The following is a 23,776-nucleotide window of genomic DNA, read 5'->3' on the forward strand; positions in this document are numbered from 1 at the left end:
TGATTGGAACAACAGCTTCTCCTGCAGTAAGTGCCCCCACTGTGAGAGGTCCACCAGGCTGGATGTTAGGGTGACATTTTAGATCTGAGAGCTGGCCATGTGCCAGCCAGAAAAGGTGGCTCTCACTTCTACTTAATAAGCCACTGAATTCTTTCATAACTCGAATGAGCTGAACTCCAGCTGAGAACCACCCCCAAGCCTAGTGCTCAGATTCCTGCCTGGTGAAACTCTAGCTGTGTCTTTTGACTTATAGAAACTAAGTTCTGACATGTGTGTTTTGTGTGTGTGTGTGTGTGTGTGCATGTATGTATGTATGTATTAGTGTGTGTGTGCTTGTGTGCACGCATATGCATATGGTGGACATATGTGTATGCTGAGGCAGGAGTTATAACGTGTTGTCTTATTTTGGGGGACAGTATATTTTACTGAACCTGGAACTCACCAGGCCAGCCAGACTGCCTGGCTCTGGTGACCCTCTTGTCTCTGTTTCCCCCGTGCTGGGGATTACAGGTATGCATTGCCGTGCCTAGCTTCTCTATGAATTGTGGATAATCTAACACAGGTCCCGTGCTTGCACAGCAAACATTTTTACCAATGGAAGCATCTTTCAGAAGCCTCTGTGTTTTCTGAGATCTAAAGTGTACAGCAAACTTCTTACATAGTGTAATAAAAGTGAATATTCACAATCCTGCTGCTTGAGAGGCCCAAAAAAAAAAAAAAAAAAAAAGGTTGGCGTTCTACGTCCTGAACTGGGGTTGCTTGTCCGAGAGTGGCAAACTGGAGAATGCAAGTAGAGCTGGATCTACAAGTGTCAACTTTTGTTTCATTTCCTTGTTTGAGTTGGGCTTGTAAACCACGTGCCCATTTGCTCAATGGATTTGGTTTAGATGAGCATAAGGGTGGGCTAGTTCGATATCTTCGTGGAAACACTGACACTGTGTATATTCGTATTGACTTCCCCGCTCTGAGTCATCTCCATGGCCCAACAGCTGTCTAGAAATAATAGACGCCGTAGATATAAAGCGGTCCACCTCTGCTAACTGATTCATTTTCTGTTTCTGTTTCTTCAGGATGTGCCCATCAAATGAGCCCATCAAAGTGTTCTCTGCCACACTTTCCTCTCCCTCCTCACACAATCCGTTTTCTTCATTATCTCTCACCTAAGGTTTTGAGACAGTGTGGAATCAGTATTACCAGAAGATGACTCTGTATTACCCACATCCTCAGCATCCTTATGAAAATGCGGATTCTCATAAGCCTCCGTGTGAGCAGTGTAGTCATGTAGCATGTTGAACTACAGTTGTTTTTGTTTTTGCCTTATTTTCTGTATGAGTTACCGATGGTGGGAACTTAAAGTTTGTTTGTTTGTTTGTTTCTTTCTTTCTCCCATGTATGTCTTGGTAGAGCATAGTATTATACGAATAAAGAATTGATTTATTTCTAGTGGAATTGACTCGGGGGGATGTTTCCTGGAAGCAATTGATTCTTATAGTTAGCTTCAATTCTAGTTTAGCCCAGCATTCTGTTGAGAAGGCAGGAACCCTTAAAATAGTCCTCTTTTCTAAGGGGGAAGCTAATAGCTGTAGATAGCTCTTAATGTCAAAACAAAACAACATCTTTAATGGCTTTTCACTCAGTGTCTAAGACCCAGGTCTGACCTTTACTCCAGAGCTAATGGATGACAGGATCTGTTTCCCCAGACAGGCAACGTAGAAAGAAGATTCAGTTCATTTATCAAAGGTACTTTATTCTCTAGTGTTTCTTTGGAACATTCATGAGGTAAAATCTCTGAGGGAGAAGGCTACCTTGCTTGTTTTCTTTCACTCTCAATTCTGGGTACCTGTCAGTGGTCATGGGCATTGTGAAGGTAATGGGGCCGATTAAGCAGGCAAGACTCACAGGGTCTGCTGTTGGCAGCCTTTCTATGGCTGCATGAGCTAATGTCACGTCCTATGAACGGCGTTCATCTGACTTTCTTAAATGGCAAGCGGTCTGAAAAAAACAAAGCAACTGTATCTTAGCTATTGAAAATTTGATTTTTATTGAAAGGAAATTTTATTTCACATGCTCTTATATACTCTTTAAGAGTACAGTATTTTAACTATAGCAGACTTTTAAAAATTATTATTATTTTTAACAAAAATTGACTTGTTTCTTGTGTCTTGTTGATATTCTTCAGGTCATGCCTGCCTCATTACACTTAGCAGGTCTGGTAGCTCATGATTCAGAGCTCTTTTCATAGTGAATCCAATGCAGTATAAAAATAATTTTAAAATTATGTCTAGTATACTGTACCTCCGAAGACATTTCTCTAGTAACATATCTTTAAAAATAACTAAATACACAGTGATATGGAAAAAGAGTGCTCAAACATGATTTATAGTTTTAGTAATAATCAAGTTGTTTCTGTCTGGTGTGGTTGTGTGTGTGTGTAGGGTAGTGTGTGTTTGTTCCTGGGTATACGGTGTATACATGGGTGGAGGTTGGAGGACAACTTTGAGCGGATTCCTTGGGAGGAGTCATTCACCTTATTGCTTGAGACATTTTGGACCAGAGTTATAGGGTCCATTTTTAAAGATTGTATTTTATGCATACGAATGTCTTCCTTGCATGTACGTTTTGTGTAGCATGTAGGTGCAGTGCCCTCAGAGGCCAGAAGAGGGTGTTACATCTCACTGTGTGTGTACTTGGAACTGAACCCAGGTCCTGCTCAAGAGTAGTAAGTGCTCTTTAACTGCTGAGCCATCTCTTCAGCCCCACTAAGTTGTATTTAATAGGAAATTATGGTGGAAGAAGCGGCAGTGTTGTGGGGGTGTGGCCAGAGGATCCTGAGAAATGGGGTCAAGGTCTACCTGCAAACATCGCTGTTTATCATTGCTTCAGAAGGTTTGGTGCTGGCCCAACAGTGTGTTGGAGTCATGCGGAGTGCTAATGCACAGTATAGAGTCTGGGTCCCACCTCTGGGAATCCCGATTTAAAGTGTTTGGGTGGGACGTGGGAATCTGCATTAGTGTTTACTGAGAACAAAGTAAACACATTGAGCTCGCCAGGCCGTTCCTTCCCGGGGCCAGGCCTGAGAACTGGTCCCGTTCTTATCTGTTGTCAGTAGCTGACACTCCCTCCATGGCTTCAACCTGTTTTTGATGTGCTGATTATTATTACGCTTCTCCGTCCTTTTGACTGAGATATGCATCTCCACAACATTAGAGGATTGCCTGCTATTAGTGCCCCATGAGTAGACTGAGAGCATGTCACCATGTACCTGGGATGGTCCTGTTTATGACGGTTCCCTAGGAATGATTTCGAGGTGTGTCTTCTTTTCCTTCATAAGTGATGGGGTTTGAACAGTGGGTTATTAGATGGTTGTTAACTGTGCCTTACAGTTAGAGGCTCTCACTACCCGTTCATATGAAGCTGAAGGTCAAGTATTAGTTTCCTTTACTATTGTGACAAATTGTCACAAGGATAGTGGCTTTCAAGGGCACAGAGATCCTTTACCTAGAAATCAAAAAAAATCGTAAAATGGGTTGGCAAGTTTGTATTCTTTCTGGAAGCTTTGGGGTGAGTTGTCACCTCTCCTTGTTTATGAAGTCACAGGTATCCTTCGGTTTTTGATCTGTTATTTTTATAGAGTTGTATTTGTTTTTCTTGTAAAGGAATAATCTAATAGGATAGTATTAGTAGGCAGTATAAAATAAGATATTCTCTTATCTTCCGAAAGCATGTATAGATTCATTTATAACTTTACAAGACGATTTTTGAAATTCCATGCATAATTGGAATGGATAAGTTGTTGTATTTTATTTTATTTGAGGTGGTTTGCTATGCTCCAGACTGGCCTTCTACTTGCTATTCTGCAGTTAACCTTGACCTAGAGTTCCAAATCCTTCTGCCTTTACATTCTGAGTGCTGACATTACACTGCTGGCTTTGGTATTTATGCGGTGTCTTATCTCTTAGAAAGCAAGAGGGAAAGGGGGGGAGTCTTTCAGTTCCTATAGTATATTAGGAACATCCAGAACAGAAAACAGATGGTTAAAATGGGATAGAGGCTGCCTTGCTATGGTATCTATTTACTGGAATAGACTAGAGGAGGTTTAAAAGGCAGACCAGACACCTCCATGGCTTGATATCACAACACAGTAATAGCTACCCTAATTTTTAGAAATTTAAAAGTGAATAAAAAATAATTCACCTTAAGACTCAAATGGCAAACCAGTAAGTAGTAGCGATGATGAAGATCGTTCAGCACAATGATAGAGGTAAGGAGGACAAAGGCTCAGAGCCAAGGACTGATGGTAGCAGGACACTCTGCAGAGCAGCAGTGTCAAGGAGGTACCAGAAGAGCAGGTTACAGATAGGCGTGGGCAAAAGAGCCTGGGAGAGTGGGAATCAGGTCAGGTTATTGGGTGAACTAGAAAACTGCCATTGTGGTGTGGGATGAGATCAGAATCCCTCAAGCCACAAAACAAAGTGAGACAGAGTTAGCCAAGACGCACACGCCACAGGAAGTTCACGGGACCCACAGAACTGGATCAGGGACAACAGTGCTTTTTCCAATGTGGTGGTAAGGAACTCAGCAGTGGCCCACTGTAAAAAGAAGGCATCTGTGTGGTGGTTCTCGTCCTTCTTGGAAAATATCTTAGCCGGTCAGATAGCAAAAGAAAGGCCATTTATCCCTGGGAGCTGGAGAGCTGAAGAGCTGATAGGGTGAAAGTTTGAGGAGCACCGTCTTCATGCCCTTTGCAAACATGAGTTTAGCTGTCTGCATCCTTGTACTTGGGGTAATATTAGTGCTGCTGGTGTAGTTTTGAAAGGACGTAAGGGTTCCTGCACATAGAATGAGATATGTGTAGCATACCAACAATGGGATGCTGTAAGTTCCAGTAGCATGGTCTTATTTATTCTTTCTTAGCAGGCATTTTTGCAGTATCTACAAGTCACTAAACAGTCCCGTCTTTAGCATTTAATTCACCCAATTCAGATTAAGGACCTATTTTTACCATTATAATTATAATTTCCTTTAAACCAAACTAGTTACCTAGGGAGTCCCATTCCCTTTCTGAATGGGGAAGTCTTTTATTGGTGATAGAGGAAGATACAAACGATTACAATAAAGATGGGAGAAAACCCCCGTTTTGTAACAGTGTGGCCCATTTTCATGGTGTTGTTGCCTGGCATGTAAGAGGCCCTGGGTTCTGTTTTCAGCAACACTTTACCTCTCTCCATCACACACACACACAAACACACACTGAGTTTGAAAATAGGGGAAACGGTTTGGGAAGACAGGTTTGAGTGAGAGAGGGAAGAAGAGACGAGAGAAGGGAATGGGGATGTGTGTGAAAAGGACCAAGTTCATTAGAGACATGTCTGAAATTGCCAGTGAGTTAACAGAATGCCATAAAGTGCCTAATGGAACTGGAGCTATGACTCAGTGTGGAGAGAACTTGCTGCCCTTGTAGAGCACCCAAGTTCAGTTCCCAGGACCCACGTGAGGTGGCTCACAGCCTCCAATACCTCCAGCTCCAGGGTGTCCGACACTCTCTCCTGGCCCTGGCAGGTACCCACACACGTGTGGTAGACATGCACATAGACACACACAAGTACACACACACACACAAGTTCTTGTTGTGTCCCATACTGACGTGGATGACAGTGTGAATAAGGCTTGATTAGTCATAGCTATGAAAAAAAAACAGTTTTGGAATTGTGCCTTTTCTTTGCAAATGAGTGTATGAAACACTCAACTTACCATCTTTGTTTAGCATTACGTATACATACAGCTGTATGACTGTATACATAGGTAATGTTCAGTGCTGAATTTATACATGCCTAGAAAAACAGTTTCACAATTAAATTCTTAGACTCGGGACTTTCAAAGTATGCTTTAAAAAAAATTAATGCAGTAGTTAAAGGAGCCAATAAGTAAATATTACATTCTTGGTGGAATACCTAGACTCATTTGAGATATTATTCTGACTGGAGAGGAACTGGCTTAGGGGCTTTTTCAAGTGACTATGTAGTAACAGTCCCAGTACTTTATACATACATAGGCTTTCATTACCACATGGTGTCTCATCTGTTCCAGATGCTGCAACATGGGTTTGACAGTCATATCTTAGACATGTTTTATGGGTAACTGAATTGAGGCTGAGAGAAACTTATCCAGAGTCGGTGCTAGTGTGGGTAAAGACCTATGAAGAGTTCGATATTTGATATCTGATCCCAAGGTGGCAAGTAGTGGCAGAAGATGTATAATGCTCGAGTTGGAGTCTAAGTTCTTTTATTACTCACATATTTCAGTTCTGCGATGTACATATTTCCAGCTGGTTTCTCATTCCGTCCTGATCTGCTACATGCAGTGCAGATGCGCCCATTGTATGGATGCTGTGTGCACTGTCAGGGTATTGGGAAACTTCCTAAGAAGGCTCGAGGATTCACTGCTAATATGGGAAGCAGGAGCAAAGCAACCTTTGTCTGACGGAAGATGCTCCCTCTTAAGGTTGCTTGCTGAAAACAAGATTTGATCTCTTGGCTTACTTAATATATTCAGCTATAAAAATAGTTTGGTTGTTGTGAAGGCAAAAAACACGGGAAGCCAGGCAAGATTTTGACAGTTACTAGATTCAGTCTGAGAATGTCCTGTGACTTTCTGATGGCACCACTGGAGTCAGAGTCATTTCTCCAGTGGCTACCAGAACATTTCTCCATGGCTATCTTGTGCCGGAGTTTCCAATAGGAATGAAGGAAGAAGACAGAAGACACACAACTAATGATGGGTTTGTTGTGTAGCAGGAAGGAAGTCATTTATCACTTCCTTTAAAAGGCTGGCATAGAAAACCTTTGCTTTGTTCCCTTGATTCATTAAAATGTGACCCAAACCCATAGTGAACCTTAGAAAAACCAAACTAGGCTCTAATCTCATAGCATATAGGAAATGAGAGATAGAATGTCAATGAATACTGTTCAAGAGTGAGTTTCTTCTAACTAAGCAGGAACAGTGCATAACTAACCAAGCAGGAGCAGTGCACAGCATTGGGCCAAACTCTTTTAAAGCTGATGTAGTTTATCAGAGTCTGTTAGGAAACACTTGCACAATCACACCATTTTTATGTAATGTATAAGATGTGTTCCTTATCTGTAGAGAGTCACTAGTGGGAAAGCAGAAATTCAATTTGATATCTACTCTATGAAAACCAGGAACAGGTTTCTGGGAGGGGAAAGTAATTCAGCTTGGGGAAAGGGAAAGGATACCAAAGTCTGTGAGACTTTGAAAGTGTAGAGACAGTTGGCAGATACAAGGGGGATCAACATTCCAGGGAGATGGCAAAGCGCATCCATAGTCCAGGAAGCACACAGGTGAGAGCTCGCAATGACGGAAGCCTAAAGAATATCACAGTGACTTGATGTGAACTTGGTGACTTGGGTGTGCATTCCTATAATGCGGGAAGAATTCGGATTACAACGTTCTTAGATCCCAGGCTGAATGTGGACATTTTTTCTGGCAATGACTGATGAAGTTAGGTAGTTTGCAGAATTGGTTATGTAGTTGGAATTCAGAAAACAAGGATGTCACAGAGGAGGTTAGGAAAATACAAGGTTATGGATCAAATTGCATTTTATTCTTTTCCATTTATCTATCTGTTTGTCCATCCACCCATCTACTTACTGACCCATTCACTCATCCATATGAATCAAATTACATTATCTGTTAGTCCCATCCGTCCGTCTGTCTGTCTGTCTATCTATCTATCTATCTATCTATCTATCTATCTATCTATCTATCTATCTGTCTATCTATCTATTTATCTATCTATGAGATAGGCTCTTGCAATGTATTTCTGGATGCCCAGGAACATGCTTTGAAAATCAGGTTGGGCTGGAACTCACAGAAATCAGCCAGCTCCTGTCTCCTAAGTGCTGGAATTAAAGGCATATGCCGCCACATTTGGCCTCAAAAAAGTTTTCCAAGAGTGCTGAGGTAAGACGACCTGCATTCTGTAAGAGCACCGTGTTCCCGGTAAGAATAGGAGCCAAAGCTGCACCTGAAGGAGAGGTTCAGACGTGAGGTGAGGGCTGCATTTGTTCAGGTCTCTTCACCTGAAAATTTCAAAGCTTGTATTGTGTTCCCTTTCACACCTTCAACCCAGTTACAATAAATTATAGTGCTCAGTACTTTATAATTACAGAGATAGCATAATTATATGTGTAATTATATATTTGTAATAGTTTTGATGTATAGATATAATTATAGATAAGTAATCTATAATTATTTATATGTTATATATAGTTTACCAATATAATCTTGATGTACAATATTAGAATATTTTATTCTAAATAGTTATGCCATTTGTTTTACATAAATCTTTCTTTAGAAAGCTACTTGAAGTATATCTAGTTGTATGGATATACATTTTAAAAACTTGTGAGAATTTTTTTTTAAATTTTAACCAAAATGCTTATATTACAAAATGTACAGTTCACAGTCTTGGGGTGAGATGAGTATGTTTCATGGTGTGATACTATACATAAAGCTACTAAGAAATAGAGTTTGAAAATATGCAGCAGCAAATCTAAGATTCTCCTTTGGTTATTTTCTTTGGTAAGGAGTGACATTGTGTTGTTTTCTTGTCTGAGCTCAGATATTTTCAATATTGTGGTTAGAACTACACAAATGTTGAGCTCTTTCGTCAGCAACGACTTGGGCTTGAACTCACAGTGAGAACATTTCACTGAGATATGCTTAGGGATTTGAGCAGCTTTAATGGCTAACCTTTGAAGGAGGATTGAAGGAGAGGATTGAGGCTAGCTCCCACGGCTCTGTGTCATGGGAGACCATCTCAGAAACCCCCTTTGCCTGTGTCTGGTAGAAACAGGGTTCAGCTGGTCCTGTTGACAGCTAAAACCACGCTTTCTCCTCCGCCCATGCACATGAATAGACCTGGGCATCATCTGTATTTTAAGCAGATCCTCCCTTCTGTTAGCAAGGGTAGTAATCAGAGTGTAGGTTAGGAGGTCAAGCTAAAGACAGAATGACAATGTCATTCTAAAATGGGGCGGCAGATCTGCCATTCAAATGGCTCCTAATTTTCCTTAGTTATGTTGAAACAAAATGGAAAGTTAAGAATCCAGTAAGTCAGCTTATGGTTATAGTGCTATACTTAGGATCAAGTGACTGATTTCAAAGAAGAGTACAGTACGTGCTTTCATCATTAGCTTGTGCGTGTGTTCTGTCACAACGAACTTCTTATGGTCTCAGAGTGGCCTAGCTGTCCCGAAGCTGGTAGAGAGCCGGGGCTTCCGGGAGAGAGAACACACTGAGCTCACAAATGATTTTGTGCTGGAGGGCAAAGAGGTCACAGGAGCATCCAAATTAGTTGCTATCTGAATAGAGATTGGAAGTGAGATGTTCAGTTTGGTAAAGGACCCTTGAATACAAGTGTGTGTGTGTGTGTGGCGGGGGGGGGGGGAGGTGTCCAGGGAAAGGGAACATGGATTTGAAGACACAAAAGCAAAAAGAGTCCAGCTTGTTGGTGAAGGGGTGAAAACCCTCAGCACTTTTCCTAATCAATGGAAATCTTCTTTAAATGCAAGGTGTATGGAGACAAAGCAGAGAATCACACTGGTGGAGGGATTTGGTGACCCCATGAGCTGCTTGTCTTAGAAGTATCAATATGCATGGTGCAGAGCAGACTGATGGGGACAGGACTGGGTGGAGACTTTGAGAGATAGTGAGGGCCTTAATTAGGGTGGTGTGAAGGATGAGCAAAACTGGTGGACTGAAGAGCTATTTCAGGAGTAATTAGTATCTCCTGAGCTAGATGAGATGGACGGAATGAGGAAGAGGGCGGAACTGATCCTCTCTCGAGAGGTGCTGCTGACGGTGCTGTTTCTGTCTTCACATCAATCAGCTGCCATTCTCCCAGAGACAGCTGGAGTTTGATACGGCTTCCTTCTCATAACCCAGTGAAGCAGGGCAGGGCGGGAACCGTTTGGAAATGAGAGAATATGGATTTTTGGCAAACTCTGCTTATTGAGAGCACACGGAACAAGAGAGTCGAAGGTGTTATTACCATGGGCTGTTTTACAAATGTATTACTTTAAAACATTTTTTTTTTAGGTTAGCATCTAGAGTGATAGGCTTTGCCATAGCATCGCCATCGTTATACTGTGTGTTTAATTAGACTTTTTATTCTCATGGAGAGGTAGGCTTGGCCATAGCATCTTGGTTGTTATACAGCGTGCTATTAGACTTTATATTCTCATTCATTCTTTTCCCCAGCTGCCTTCTCCCACCACCCTTCCTTCTTAAGCAGTTTGTTTTCACCCCATTGCTCTCACCTACTGCTTTCTTATTGTCTTCCTTAAGATCTCTTCTTCCACCTCATGATCCTTCATTTAGTTTTATGATCCATACATATTTATATAAATACATGCATACATCATTTTAAATTTAGGTGCACTGGCTATTTTATGGTCTCTACTCATAGCTTATAAGAAGCCCTTTTTTGGGTTATTTTATTTATTTACATTTTAAATGCTGTCCCCCTTCCCAGTCTCCCCTCCATAACCCCCCCCATCCAATCCCCCGTCCCCTTTGTCTCTGAAAGGGTGCTCCTCCACCCACCCACTCCCACCACACAGCTCTTATAAGGAGCTTTTTAAATGTTAATATATTATCTCTTTGCCTTTTCTTAAAAAAAAAAGAATTATTTTATTTTTAGTTATGTATATGTATGTCTTCCCCATCCTCTATGTGTGTGTGTGTGTACATATGCTCACAGAAGTTAGAAGACGATGTTGGGTTCCCTGTAGCCATAGTTATATGCAGTTATGACAGACTCCAGTCCTCTCCAAGAGCAGCAGTGTTCTTACTGCAGAGCCATCTCCCCACCCGTCTTTGTCTTCCTATAATACAGTGTCCTGCAGTTGAAGCAGTGTTAGATCTTGAAAGAATTATGGGAATTATGGTTCCCCTTCACAAGTGAGGACATTGGTGTTCCACAGTGAGAGACCTGGAGCCCGGGCTTCTTGATGGACACGTGCCGTTGCTCTTTCCCCATGCCTAACAGACTACTTGGTGGCTAATATCTCATTTAAAGCAACCGTTCTTGGAAATGCTAGCAAAGGAGAAAACTGCCATAAGGAATGAGACATATCATTGCATAAGTAAGTGGGATTGGTACTTACTTCAGTATTATCTTTCTGTCCCTCTGACTTACTTTACTTCTTTGAGAATAAGCGTTGGACATACAGAATTCAGAACAGGGAAGTTTTGGCCTCTGAGCAGGTAGGATGGGTATGTGCTGTATCCTCTTCTGCGTGAAGGGAGGACAACCCATTTCACCGGCTTTTGCTTTGGAGAGAAAATATTGGAACTTCTCTTTCTATCTTATTTTTAAGTTGTTTGTGAAAACTCTTGCTTCTGATGTGTCTTAGTACATGACCAAACAGTCAAGTTATTATATGCATGCATGTCATTAGCAAATGATTACCTATATATATATATATATATATATATATATATATATGTGTGTGTGTGTGTGTGTGTGTGTGTGTGTGTGTGTGTATTGGGGCTTAAACATGTGAAGATACCGTAAGTCACGGCCAAATGCGTTCAGAAATCGCTAGTGAGAAGTTAGAAAAATGTGAGTCAGGGGTTTCAGGGTACTGGGGTTTAAATATTATCTGTAATATTTCATTTTTATGGTGATCTTTGGAAATAAAGAGGAAAACCACAACTGAGTGGGTACTTTATGCTCTTGTTCATTATTTTGGGGGCTACTAAATAACCCGTTGGGGTTGTTAGGCAAGTGATTTTATTTACTGAAGTTAATTCAGTGTACGTCAATGGATTTAAATTTTGGCCAAGGACTTAAAGTCCTTAGAGCCTTTTCTGATGATTCATCTTTCTTTTCTGAGTATAACAATTTGTCATCTCTTTTCTGGTTCTCCTCCACAGAATAAGACCACAGCTTGCCAAAGAGAAGATCGAAGGTTGCCATATCTGCACGTCAGTCACACCCGGAGAGCCTCAGGTCTTCCTCGGGAAGGATAAGGCCTTTACTTTTGATTATGTGTTTGACATCGACTCCCAGCAGGAGCAGATCTACACCCAGTGCATCGAAAAGCTCATTGAAGGCTGCTTTGAAGGCTACAATGCTACCGTGTTTGCCTATGGACAAGTAAATGCCTCATTGTCTGCATGCGAGTTAGAATTCAGTTCTGTTTCCATTGTCTTGTCTTGTGGCCTGCGTAGTATGAACCGTCCTTCTCTTGTCCCTTTGTTCAGACTGGAGCTGGGAAAACCTACACGATGGGAACCGGATTTGATGTGAACATCATGGAGGAAGAGCAGGGCATCATCTCTCGTGCTGTTAGACACCTGTTCAAGAGTATTGATGAGAAAAAGACCTCAGCGATTAAAAATGGGCTGCCCCCTCCTGAATTCAAAGTGAATGCCCAGTTCCTAGAGGTAATAGACTCATGGTCAATTTCCTTTAAATTTTACCCGTAACAGCAGATCCTTATTAATAGGATACTGCTGTCCTTTGGTATAGTGCTTTGCACACAACACTCAGTCAATGTGGGTTTAGGAAATTAGCATTATTAGTTAATAGGTAATAAATATGCCTTACTTTTGGATGCAAAATAATGTTGATATTTATACTATAAATGCTTGACATGTAGATTAAAAGTACAATTAACATTGCTTATTTCTGAACCTTCTCTTAACAAGTGATAAACTATCGTAGGTAATTTGGGTGGGCTTATAAAGTGCTAGGAGTTAAGAAATTATTATCAAAAGGGAGGGGACAAGTTGAGAAATGGCTTCAGAGGCTGAGGGTGTCTCTATAGTGTGCAATTATTATTGGGTTAGTATAAATTTATGGTACCTAGTCTGGTAGGGAGCTATGTTAGGAGGAGGAAATCTAGGCTCTTGAGTAATACTGTAGTTAGATGGGCTGGCGCATTGTAATTCTGAATTGCATTGACTTTACATATGCCAATAAAGATCTTTAAGAAATGAAGGATAAAATATGGATGTCTCGGTGGGTGAGGATGCTTGCTGCCAAGCCTGAGGACCTGAGTTCAATCCCAGAGAAGGAGAGAACCAGCTCTCCACGTGCGTGCCATGGCATGCATGCTCTACACATACACATAAATAAATACATGTGTGTGTGTGTGTGTGTGTATGTGTATAGTAAAAGATAGAAGAAGTAAGCCACCAGAGATAGAATTATCATCCTGTTTGCCAGCTGTAATCACAGCTAGTATATTCACGATTACCAAGTGATGAGATCAGCCTGGGTGCCCATCAACAGACAAATGCATAAAGAAGATGTGAAATGCACACACACGCATGGGCCTGTGTACAGCGTAGAGCACTATTCAGCCTTAAGAATGGAATTATGCAGATTGCAAGAAGATGGATGGGACTGGAAATCATCATGTTGTGTGGAATAAGCCAGACCCACAGAGATAGAGTAACAGAGTTCCTTTGTATTTGTTAAACAAACAACAACAACAACAACAAAAAACAAAGCAAAAAAATAAATAAATAAAAAGGAAGGGAAAGCTTTGAAATAGAAGTGAGGGAGAGGGGAAGGGGCAGGGGAAGGAGAAAGCAGGTGAATATTTGCCTAAACTACATTGTATACATATGTGAAGTGTCACAATAGAACCTATCTTTTTTTACATTAATGAACGAGAAAAGATTTAGTAAAGTCTTTAAACACACTGAACAGGATAAGTATAAAAGGAAAAAGAAATACGGTTTTAAGGTTGAAATTGTAAAACTTGGAAAATTCTTAGCATCTCCGACCTTTTTTTTTAATCCCGGCATCTGAAATGCTGAGGTAGGGCCTCTGTGTGTTCAAGGGCAGCCTGGTCGGGATACTCAGTGACACACTCCACCCTCCTAAGACAACCTGATCTACAGAAAGTCCCAGGCAACCAGGGCTACTTCTAGTGAGACCTCACACCCAACCCCAACCCCAACCTTCTCCCCCAAATAGAAAGTATCTCTGCCCTAACCTTTGGCATTGCCTGCACCTGAGCCGTACTGGCTCAAGCTTGCTTATTTGTCTTTGCTTCTGTCTTGAGGAGTGGTCATAGGTCATCTTAGCTTTTGTGCCTGGGTTGTTTGTTACAATTACGTCATTTCCTCTTTATTTTTATAGCTAAATCTGACTTTCCCTTCAGTATTCATAAATTTGTGATCATATACTAATTCATAGCTATATGAAGAAATAGCTGTCATTTTGAGGGCTGTCGAGTCTATTGAAGATACCCTGAAGCATGTCAGAGGCTCACAGAACCACTTCGATAGAATTAACCATTTAATGTGTCTTTTCCACAGCTCTATAATGAAGAGGTCCTTGACTTGTTTGATACCACTCGGGATATTGATGCAAAAAATAAAAAATCAAATATAAGAATTCATGAAGATTCAACTGGAGGAATTTATACTGTGGGCGTCACAACACGCACTGTGAATACAGAACCAGAGGTGACTGTGTTATTAAAATAGAGCGTAGGGGCTTTCAAAATTGTCATTACTGATAGAACAGTCAAGATAAATACGTAAAATGGCTTTCGTTCAGTACAATGGATTTAAAAATCTTGTCTGCCTTCTTTGTGCTTTTTTCCCCTAAAAGAACATCATTATAAAAGTATGAGAGTCCTAGTAAGATGTGTCAGGAACCTGGTGCCCAGACTTCCATTTTTTTAGAACTCACATGATGGAAGGAAAACCAATCCCCAAACTTCCAAATGTTGCTCTCTGATCCTATGCATATACTATGTATGACGCGTGTGCACGCACACTGACACATGAATTGATGCCAAAATGAATTTAATGGGATGCTGATGCTAACTCCTTAGTATAACGTTTGTGTCTTGCTAATTCTTTAGCATAACAACACCGAGAGAGGCCGTCATCCTTGGCAGATGATGTCTGAAGTTGGGTGCAGTGTGTGTATAGCTCACATGCCAGAGCTACAGAGGGCTAAACTGTGCTGAAGTACGAGGTTATAATCCATTTGTTCTTTGCTTGTGAGGTTTAGGATTGCGTCTTGGCTTTTATAGGGATGCATTTAAGAAAAAAATAATAATCTTTAAAAAAATGAGAAGAAAAAACTTAAACAGGGACGCCTAACTGATCCGGATTACTGTGGAGTCCGTTGTACCAAAGCCTTCTACTGTAACAGTTTGGAGTGGAAGCTGTAAATGTCAGCATAGGATGGACAATGGGACTTAGTGTTTTCTCCTAGTCAAAAAAAAAAAAAAGGAGAATGCACCATTGTACTGAGAAGTTCAGCTGAGATGGTCTGTAACAAAAAGATAGGATGAGAGATCTTCCTTTATGTCTGTCAGCACAGTGGGTTTTAGCCAGCAGCTCAGACAGAAGGTTGGCTGGTGCCTGTGTGTCAAGTGAAGCCTTTCTTCCCCGTTGCAGATGATGCAGTGTCTGAAGTTGGGCGCTCTCTCGCGCACCACGGCCAGTACCCAGATGAATGTACAGAGCTCTCGTTCACACGCCATCTTTACCATTCACGTGTGTCAAACCAGAGTGTGTCCCCAAGCAGATGCTGTGAGTTCTTGTTTCTTAAACGTTCAGCCTTTAGATCAGTACATCCTATGCATCTCTGGAGAGGAGTTTGATCCAGTTTTATTTTATTTTATTTTTTTCTTCCTTAGTTTCCTTTTTTTTTGGTTGTTGTTGTTATTTATTTAAAGGAAGCTGACCAATTGTGTAACACTTTGGAAAACAAACAAAAATACTGAATATCTGTTTGTAATGACCAAGTGGAGGGGTCATCCTCTAGGCTCTTTGTGGTGAGGGCTGTTTGTCTATTTTCCTTCATCAGCAGAGCCTTAGTTCAGTACAGCTGGAGCTTGCTCTCCAACCTTTTTCTCTGATGTTTTCATTGATGCTTGCATGGCGATGCCACTGTTTCTCCAGCTGTGCAAGGGGGCAGATGGGGACAAGGTTACAGGGTGTTTGATGTCACATTAATGAGGCATCTTGGACTATCTCCCGCCATCTCAGGAGAACACAACTGATAACAAGCTGATTTCCGAATCATCGCCAATGAACGAGTTTGAGACGCTGACTGCGAAGTTTCACTTTGTTGATCTGGCGGGGTCGGAAAGACTGAAGAGAACCGGAGCTACAGGCGAGAGAGCAAAAGAGGGCATTTCCATCAACTGCGGGCTTGTAAGACCACAAGAGACATGTGCCCTCTCTGCTGTCCCTCTCTGTTTAGCTTGGTTGGTTGGGTGATCAATAAGTAGTGCAGGCTCGCCTCACAATGATTCTCCTGCCTCAGACTTTGCCATCCTGGAGTTATAGACATACGTTTTCAGGCCCAACTTCCTTTTCTCTGCTGTAATTCACAATATATCTCATGGAAATCCTTCCTCACTGTCTTGAAGGCTAAAGCAACAGTAATACATTGACCTGACTACACTGTCTGTACCCCACCCCCACGTCGCGGGCTTTTTTATGTCTTAGTTTGGCTCGCTCAACCTTTCTAGTATGTGCAAAAGCTGACAGATGGGAACAATGTTTTAAAACTTATTTCCACACTTGAAAACATACATTCAAAGCAAGCCCTTAAAGTTAAGTATTTCATTGGCCAAGACACAAAGGCCACCTTGGTTGACATTTTGTGACGCTGGTTTTATTGACTGTGTGGATCATTCGAAAGCTTTTTAACAGTTTATTTTTATTATGTTCTTGTATCTCCGAGTCTGATTTATTTTGTTGGAATTTTGTCCAAATTTTATCCATTTTTTTACAAAATAGTTTGTATTAGGAATTAACTTTAATACTCTGCCACCTAGTGGTATTTTGATAGGCAAACGCCTTGTGGTTGAGTTAGCAGGTTTCATTATGTGCAAGAAAATATTTTAGAACACTCTTTTGCATGCCTTTTCTTCTTGCTCTCCTCATTATAAAATTAGATATCTGTTCCCATGTAAGGAACAGCACTGCTAAATCCCTGTGATGGTGACACCTGGTCACATGCTCCTACTTGGATCCTTCCTGTCCTGCAGTGGGACCTCCAAACTTTAGGGGTTTTGTTTGTTTGTTTTTAACCAGTGTCCATTGATCCCAGTATGATTACATTTCTGTTAGGAACTGTCCAGTGAAGCTTATTAGAGAGACCCTAATCTCCCAATATCAAAGCCCACACGGACAGGCTCCCTCATGGTCAGGCTTGAGTCCTACACTTTGAATGTTGTCTCAGATGGATTAGGACACGTGTCCCGAAAGGGACAAAATCCATTGCTCAATTTCCCGTCGAGGCTGTTGAACTTTGGTGTGGCCAGTACTGAATTCCATAGATTCTGGAAAAAGAAGCCGAGATACAGTATGACTCATGCCACTTGCCAGATGATGACTTGGCCCTGACACTCCATGTTTCTGGTTGTCTCATGACTGAAAGCTGATATGATTAGTGTGTGGAATGTGTTCCTCATGGAGTCCAGCCCGTTCATGGCAGGAAAGTATAGCTATAGAAATATTAACGATTTACCTTTTATAAAGTTGGATATTGAACACATATCATGTCATATATATATTTCTAAAGTCAGTATTACTTGTGTAGTGAATCCTTACTCAGGGAAATGACACTAATATTTTCCTTGCGGCTATGACAAGTATTAGCCACATAGACCATTTTTGTATTATAGCAGGAAACTTTCAAGGAGCTGGGGACTTAGTAAACGTTTGATTTAAATTGAGAAAAATTCATAATACGAATGAGTAGTTCCCTGAAGATGTAACCTGAGCTCCAGGCATGGTCAGACTTAGTCAGTCTTTAAGCATTAATGTTTTAAAGGAAAATCTCTGGACTCTAAGGGCAATGAGTAACACATGCATTACTAAGCTTACTTGTATTTGGAAATACAAATGTGAATTAAATCCAAACACGGGGTTCTTAATTTTTATCTTGTTTCCTACAGGCTGTCCTTATTAGTTCAAAGCGCTCTAGTTAATAAACATACGATTTTTCCCCCTCTCTCCTTTTCTCTGTCAGTTGGCTCTTGGGAATGTAATCAGCGCCTTGGGGGACAAGAGCAAGAGAGCCACCCACGTCCCTTACAGAGACTCGAAGCTGACAAGACTCTTGCAGGATTCCCTGGGGGGTAACAGGTATGTATCCATCCGTGTTCTAGGTTTAGATTACACATCATTTTTAAAGTGTTATCTGTAAGATTTATAAGAACTGCTTTTATTTTAAAGCAAATGAATAGGACGAAAAAGTGACAGATACCTAAAATGTGTAAATCATTTTATACATGATAATTCTGGTAGTACTTATAATATTCTTTGGGTAGTGCTGGTATTTCTACTTTATTGATGAGTTAAAGTTGGGGAAGTTTGGTGATTTATTGAACACCGCATAAGTTTTAAAGGAAATCAGCAATACATGCTCGTTCGACAATAGTGTCGATTCTGATTCGCACACGGAGACGCCAAAAGAATTTTTGTTGGTAATAAGTGAAACCTTCTAAGTTACCACGAAGTCGTTTAAATGTTATCGACAGTTTCCCACAAAGTTTAAGGTCGGAACTTGTTTTGTTATGCTGGGAAAGTTGTCAGAAAATGTCAGTTGAGTGAAATGCAGGGCGTTTGCTGACGAGCTGTGGGATTCTGTACTCTCTTCCCCTCTAAACTTTTGCACTGGAGGACTCCATGGCTAAACATTTCCTTCTGCTACACAGTCCCTTCTTTCTCCTCCATTGACTGTGTAAATGGAAACGTTTGGTTTTTTTGGCATTTGAATTCATTCACAGCCTATTTCAACAAGTTAAACATGCTCCGCACATTTCCTTTATTATGCTTTTAGTGGTCTAAAAGTCATGTTTATTGAGTAGAGGCCACACAATGAACAATCTGGGAATTAAGTAAGTCTCTTTTTGGACTGCAATTTTTCAAAAAAGACTTTTGAATAATTTTGAATTTAGGTTTAAAATCAGTTTGCCTTAGAAAAAGAGCTGTGTTTAATTCAGCAGCGTTTTAAAATATTTCTTCCTTTTATGTAATCTTGGTCTTCTCTCTCTTTAAATGTGTTGCATGTTTGAATGCAATATGGCTTCCTTGGTTGCATATTTTAAAACTTGTTTTTAGTATTTTCCGTATGTTTTTCAGGATCCATCTAGGTTTCATAACAAAGTAAAAATTGTTTTTGAGCCCAATGAACATTTTCTAATTTCCTCCCTCCCTCCCTCCCTCCCTCCCTCCCTCCCTCCCTCCCTTCCTTCCTTCCTCCCTCCCTCCCTTCCTTCCTTCCTCCCTTCCTCCCTTCCTCCCTTCCTCCCTCCCTTCCTTCCTTCCTTCCTCCCTTCCTCCCTTCCTCCCTCCCTCCCTCCCTCCCTCCCTCCCTCCCTCCCTCTCTTCCTTCCTTCCTTCCTTCCTCCCTCCCCCCCCCTCCCTCCCTCCCTCCCTCCCTCTCTCCCTCCCTTCCTTCCTTCCTTGCTTCCTTCCTTCCTTCCTTCCTTCCTTCCTTCCTTCCTTCCTTCCTTCCTCCCTTCCTTCCTTCCTCCCTCCCTTCCTTCCTCCCTTCCTCCCGCCCTTCCTTCCTCCACATGTATTGTTATGGTATGCTATACTGCACACCTGAAAGAAACAGATCACCATATTACCAATAGTTTCTTCTAAGTTAATGGTACTTCTTTAAAAATAGAATTATAAAAGTAAACATTTTTTGATGTTTGCTTAGAGCAAACTAGTTCTTGAGACATATACCTTTGAGTTTTGTTTAATATAGGGTATTTTTCCCTTCCTTAATCAATGCTAGCCAGCTCCTCTCCTTCCCGACTTTCATAGTTCCTACTTAATTAGTCCCCGGTCTTAGTGCTTTTCAAAATATTTGTGAAATGCAAGCCTCCCTGCCTTCCAGTTCCTAGTTGACCACTACCGTCCGTAACTGTCCTCTGTTTGCCCTATGCGTGACTCACCGCATGGATCTGTGCTGGTCTTCACTGTCGTCAGTGAGTTGAGTTCATTGGTGACAGGAGGTTCAGGTGCTACACGTGCTCATGCTCAATCTCGGTCCTTACCGTTTGTAACATCGGAGTGTAGTAAGTGCTTTGCAGAGCGGTGCTGCATGCAGACCGCACTTCAGGTCGTCCTCTAGTCAGCATCCCATCGGTCCTTACTTTCAATTGCCTACTATATTTTCATTATCAGATCATAGCTAGAGAGGCACACATTGTCTCAATTTAACGATCTCCCCAAAGCATGTGTACATCATACTTACTTATGCATCTATTTATATAATACAACAGCGTTTTTGAGAACTAAGGCACGTCAAAATACCGGGCTACATATTTGGAAGTACCTTGAAGAATTAAACTCATGGGCCCTCCCATTCAGGCCTTTAGAGTCTGAAGTATGGAAAACGTTTGTGTGAAGGGAATACCAGCAATCGTGTACTGGACAAGAGGGAAATGTTCTAATGGTGCAGGGGGCAGAGGAAAGGTCCAGTGGAGCGGAGTGTTTGCTGACAGAATGCTCAACGCTATTTCAGCAGAGACAGGAAGGAATGAGTAAGAGCTGGTAGGAGAGCCTTCTGTGGTAGCGCATCCCGTTAATCCTCGCACTCTGGAGGCAGACGAGGGTGGATCTCTGTAAGTTCGAGGCCAGCTACAAAGCTGAGTTCCAGGTCATCCAGGGACATACAGTGAGACCCTGACTCGAAAAGAGAGAGAGAGAGGCAAAGAGAGAGAGAGAGAGAGAGGCAGAGAGAGAGAGAGAGAGAGAGAGGCAGAGAGAGAGAGAGAGAGGCAGAGAGAGAGAGAGAGAGGCAGAGAGAGAGAGAGAGAGAGAGAGAGAGAGAGAGAGAGAGAGAGAGAGAGAGAGAGAGAGAGAGAAAGTAAAAGGAGAGAAGCTCTAGAACACGACCTTTTCATTTGCTGTAATTTTGAGATAAGGTCTCTTGGCGGCTCAGGTTGCTTTGTACTTGCTATCCTGCATCAGCTTCAGCTTCCTCAACAACTGGGAACATCCTTCGAAGAAGGCTCAGTAGGACACAGCTGAGATTCCCAGGGGGCGGGGGAGGGGGGAGGGGGGAAGGAAACCATTAAGGAGATTACTGAATAGGGTCAATTGCCATCCATTACCTTCCTATCAGGGTGGGTGAACTGGGTCTTTAAAGGAAGGTTTGATATGTTAATTATGTTCATGTTTTCCTGAGTTTGGGTGCATCCAGAGATGGGTGTGAGCATTTGCCTCAATGGCTTACCACCTTAGTTTTTGAGAGAGGGTCTCTTTCTGAATTTGGAGCTCAGTGATCAGCAAGATGGCCTGTCCAGCAAGCCTCTACCTGTCAAGTGCCGAGATTGCAAGTCCGTTGAAGTGGCTGCTGGGGTATCTAAATTTAGTCCCTTATTCTTGTGTGGGAAGCGCATTACTGACTGAGCCATTTCCATTTAAACTGGCAGTGACATCAATGCCAAGAAACAGTGGCATTAAAACACAAATCAATACCCTTGTCCGGCCTCAGGTTTCCGGCATGCTTCCCTATAAATAGTTGCATTTCATGAGGATACCATAAGCTGCTGCGAGGCTTCTACGGACGACAGAAGCTCGAATCATTGCAAAGGTATCCGGAGCCTGTGGCAAGGAGTGCTGACCACTTAGTGGTTGATCAGGAGTTAGAGAAAGAGTGCCAGCACTAGACTCTTCTTATATCATGTCAAATTGGATTGCAAGTGTCCAGGAAGACCTTCATGTGGTTCCTTGACAGACATAATAGCTGGGGTATATAAGCATTTGACTATTCCATTTTGATGAGCCAGTTTAGCATGTCTCATATTTCCGTTCTTTTCCTGTGTAGTCTGGGCAGAAGTCAAATAACAAACTGAGTAGTCAGCCACAAATGATGGTTTACTACTGTGAAAAGTCGGGAGATACTATATGCTTCTTTTGTTTGAGTCTCATTGCATTTTGAATGAGAGTCATAGCTGAATCGAGCCAAAATGTCAGTAGAAAGGAAAAACTTTTAAAAACAATTTTAAAAAATTTAAATTTATTTTCTACGTGTATGTGTGAGGTGCCTGCGTGTATGCCTGATTGCCACTTGGTTGCAGTGCCCCTGGAGGGCCAGAAGATGGTATTGGATCCCTTGGGATAGGAGTGACAGAGGATTGTGAGCTGATGTGTGGGTGCTAGGAATTGAATCTTGGCCCTCTGCCCGAGCAGCCAGTATTCTTAGCAGTGAAGCCATCTTTCCAGCTCTCATACTTGAATGATTTTTTTTTCAAAAAAATAAAGCCTTAAATAGTCAAAAAAGTTTTTTTTTCAACATGCCATATTTATAGTTAAAGTGATAATAGAATTATTGTGTGCCCTGCCTCAAAAAGTTTACATAGGGGGCTGGAGAGATGGCTCAGCGGTTAAGAGCACCGACTGCTCTTCCAGAAGTCCTGAGTTCAATTCCCAGCAACCACATGGTGGCTCACAACCATCTGTAAAGGGATCCGATGCTCACTTCTGGTGTGTCTGAAGAGAGTAACAGTGCACTCTTATGAATAAAATGAATAAATCTTTTTTTTTTTTTTTTAAGTTTACAGGGTATAGGGAACTTTCCCGGATAGCATTTGAAATGTAAATAAAGAAAATATCTAATAATTAAAAAAAAGTTTACATAGTATCCAGAGATAAATGTATGCGCTCACCACCAAACCCAGACACTATTGCAGATGCCAACAAGTGCTTGCTGACAGGAGCCTGATGTAGCTGTCTCCTGTGTGGCTATGCCAGTTGCCTGGCAAATATAGAAATGGATGCTCACAGTCATCCATTTGACCGAGCATAGGGTCCCCAATGAAGGAGCTAGAGAAAGGACCCAAGGAGCTGAAGGGGTTTGCAGCCCTATAGGAGGAACAACAATATGAACTAACCAGTACCCCCAGAGCTCTCTGGGACTAAATGACCAATCAAAGAAAACACATGGTGGGACTCATGTCTCTAGCTGTATATGTAGCAGAGGATGTCCTAGTTGGTCATCAATGGAACGAAAGGCCCTTGGTCTTGTGAAGGTTCTATGCGCCAGTATAGGGGACTGCCAGGACCAGGAAATGGGAGTGGGTGGGTTGGGGAGGAGGGGGGGGAGGCGGGAGGGGATAGGGGATTTTCGAAGACTAAACTAGGAAAGGGATAACATTTGAAATGTAAATAAAGAAAATATCTAATTAAAAAATAAAAAAATGTATGTGCTCATACATTCTCAAGGTATTGTGAATCAAAGAACATAATATATACCCTTTCTCTCCTGCCTTACCTAAGTTAACAAAACCCTTTTGTTAAGATGGTCTTAAATCATGAAGGCTTTTAAGGTTGACTTTATTTGTAAGTTAGTAACATCAGTCTTTTATGATCTTCGAAGGAAGATGCTATGTAAATGGTAGGAACTTGAAAAATGTGCATTTCAGAACTGGGTTTTTATTTGTACAACAAACCGCTATTTGTAACTTTCAGCCAGACCATCATGATAGCATGCGTCAGCCCTTCAGACAGGGATTTCATGGAGACGTTAAACACTCTGAAGTACGCCAATCGAGCTAGAAATATCAAGAACAAGGTGATGGTCAATCAAGACAGAGCCAGTCAGCAAATCAACGCGCTGCGGAGCGAGATCACGCGCCTTCAGATGGAGCTCATGGAATACAAAACAGTAAGCTAAAAGCACCGACTGCATTCTCTGACTGACTGAAGGCCTGGGTCATGAACACAGTCTTGACTTGTTGGAGCGGCTGCA

General features: G+C 41.7%; 1 protein-coding gene across 1 annotated transcript in view; it reads left to right on the plus strand.

Moving 5' to 3' along the window:
- Nucleotides 1-23,776, plus strand: part of Kif21a (kinesin family member 21A) — a 116,699-nt gene that overhangs the window by 40,714 nt on the left and 52,209 nt on the right. The window contains exons 2-8 of the mRNA XM_085831711.1: nt 11,962-12,184; nt 12,292-12,474; nt 14,362-14,511; nt 15,460-15,594; nt 16,054-16,221; nt 18,050-18,165; nt 23,497-23,692. Of these exons, the coding sequence (XP_085687837.1) occupies nt 11,962-12,184; nt 12,292-12,474; nt 14,362-14,511; nt 15,460-15,594; nt 16,054-16,221; nt 18,050-18,165; nt 23,497-23,692 (1,171 nt within the window). The remainder of the gene's footprint in view (nt 1-11,961; nt 12,185-12,291; nt 12,475-14,361; nt 14,512-15,459; nt 15,595-16,053; nt 16,222-18,049; nt 18,166-23,496; nt 23,693-23,776) is intronic.

The sequence above is a fragment of the Mus caroli genome, unplaced genomic scaffold (assembly GCF_978045245.1).
Source record: "Mus caroli unplaced genomic scaffold, Mus_caroli_1 scaffold_16, whole genome shotgun sequence".
In the NCBI taxonomy this organism is placed as follows: Eukaryota; Metazoa; Chordata; class Mammalia; order Rodentia; family Muridae; genus Mus; species Mus caroli.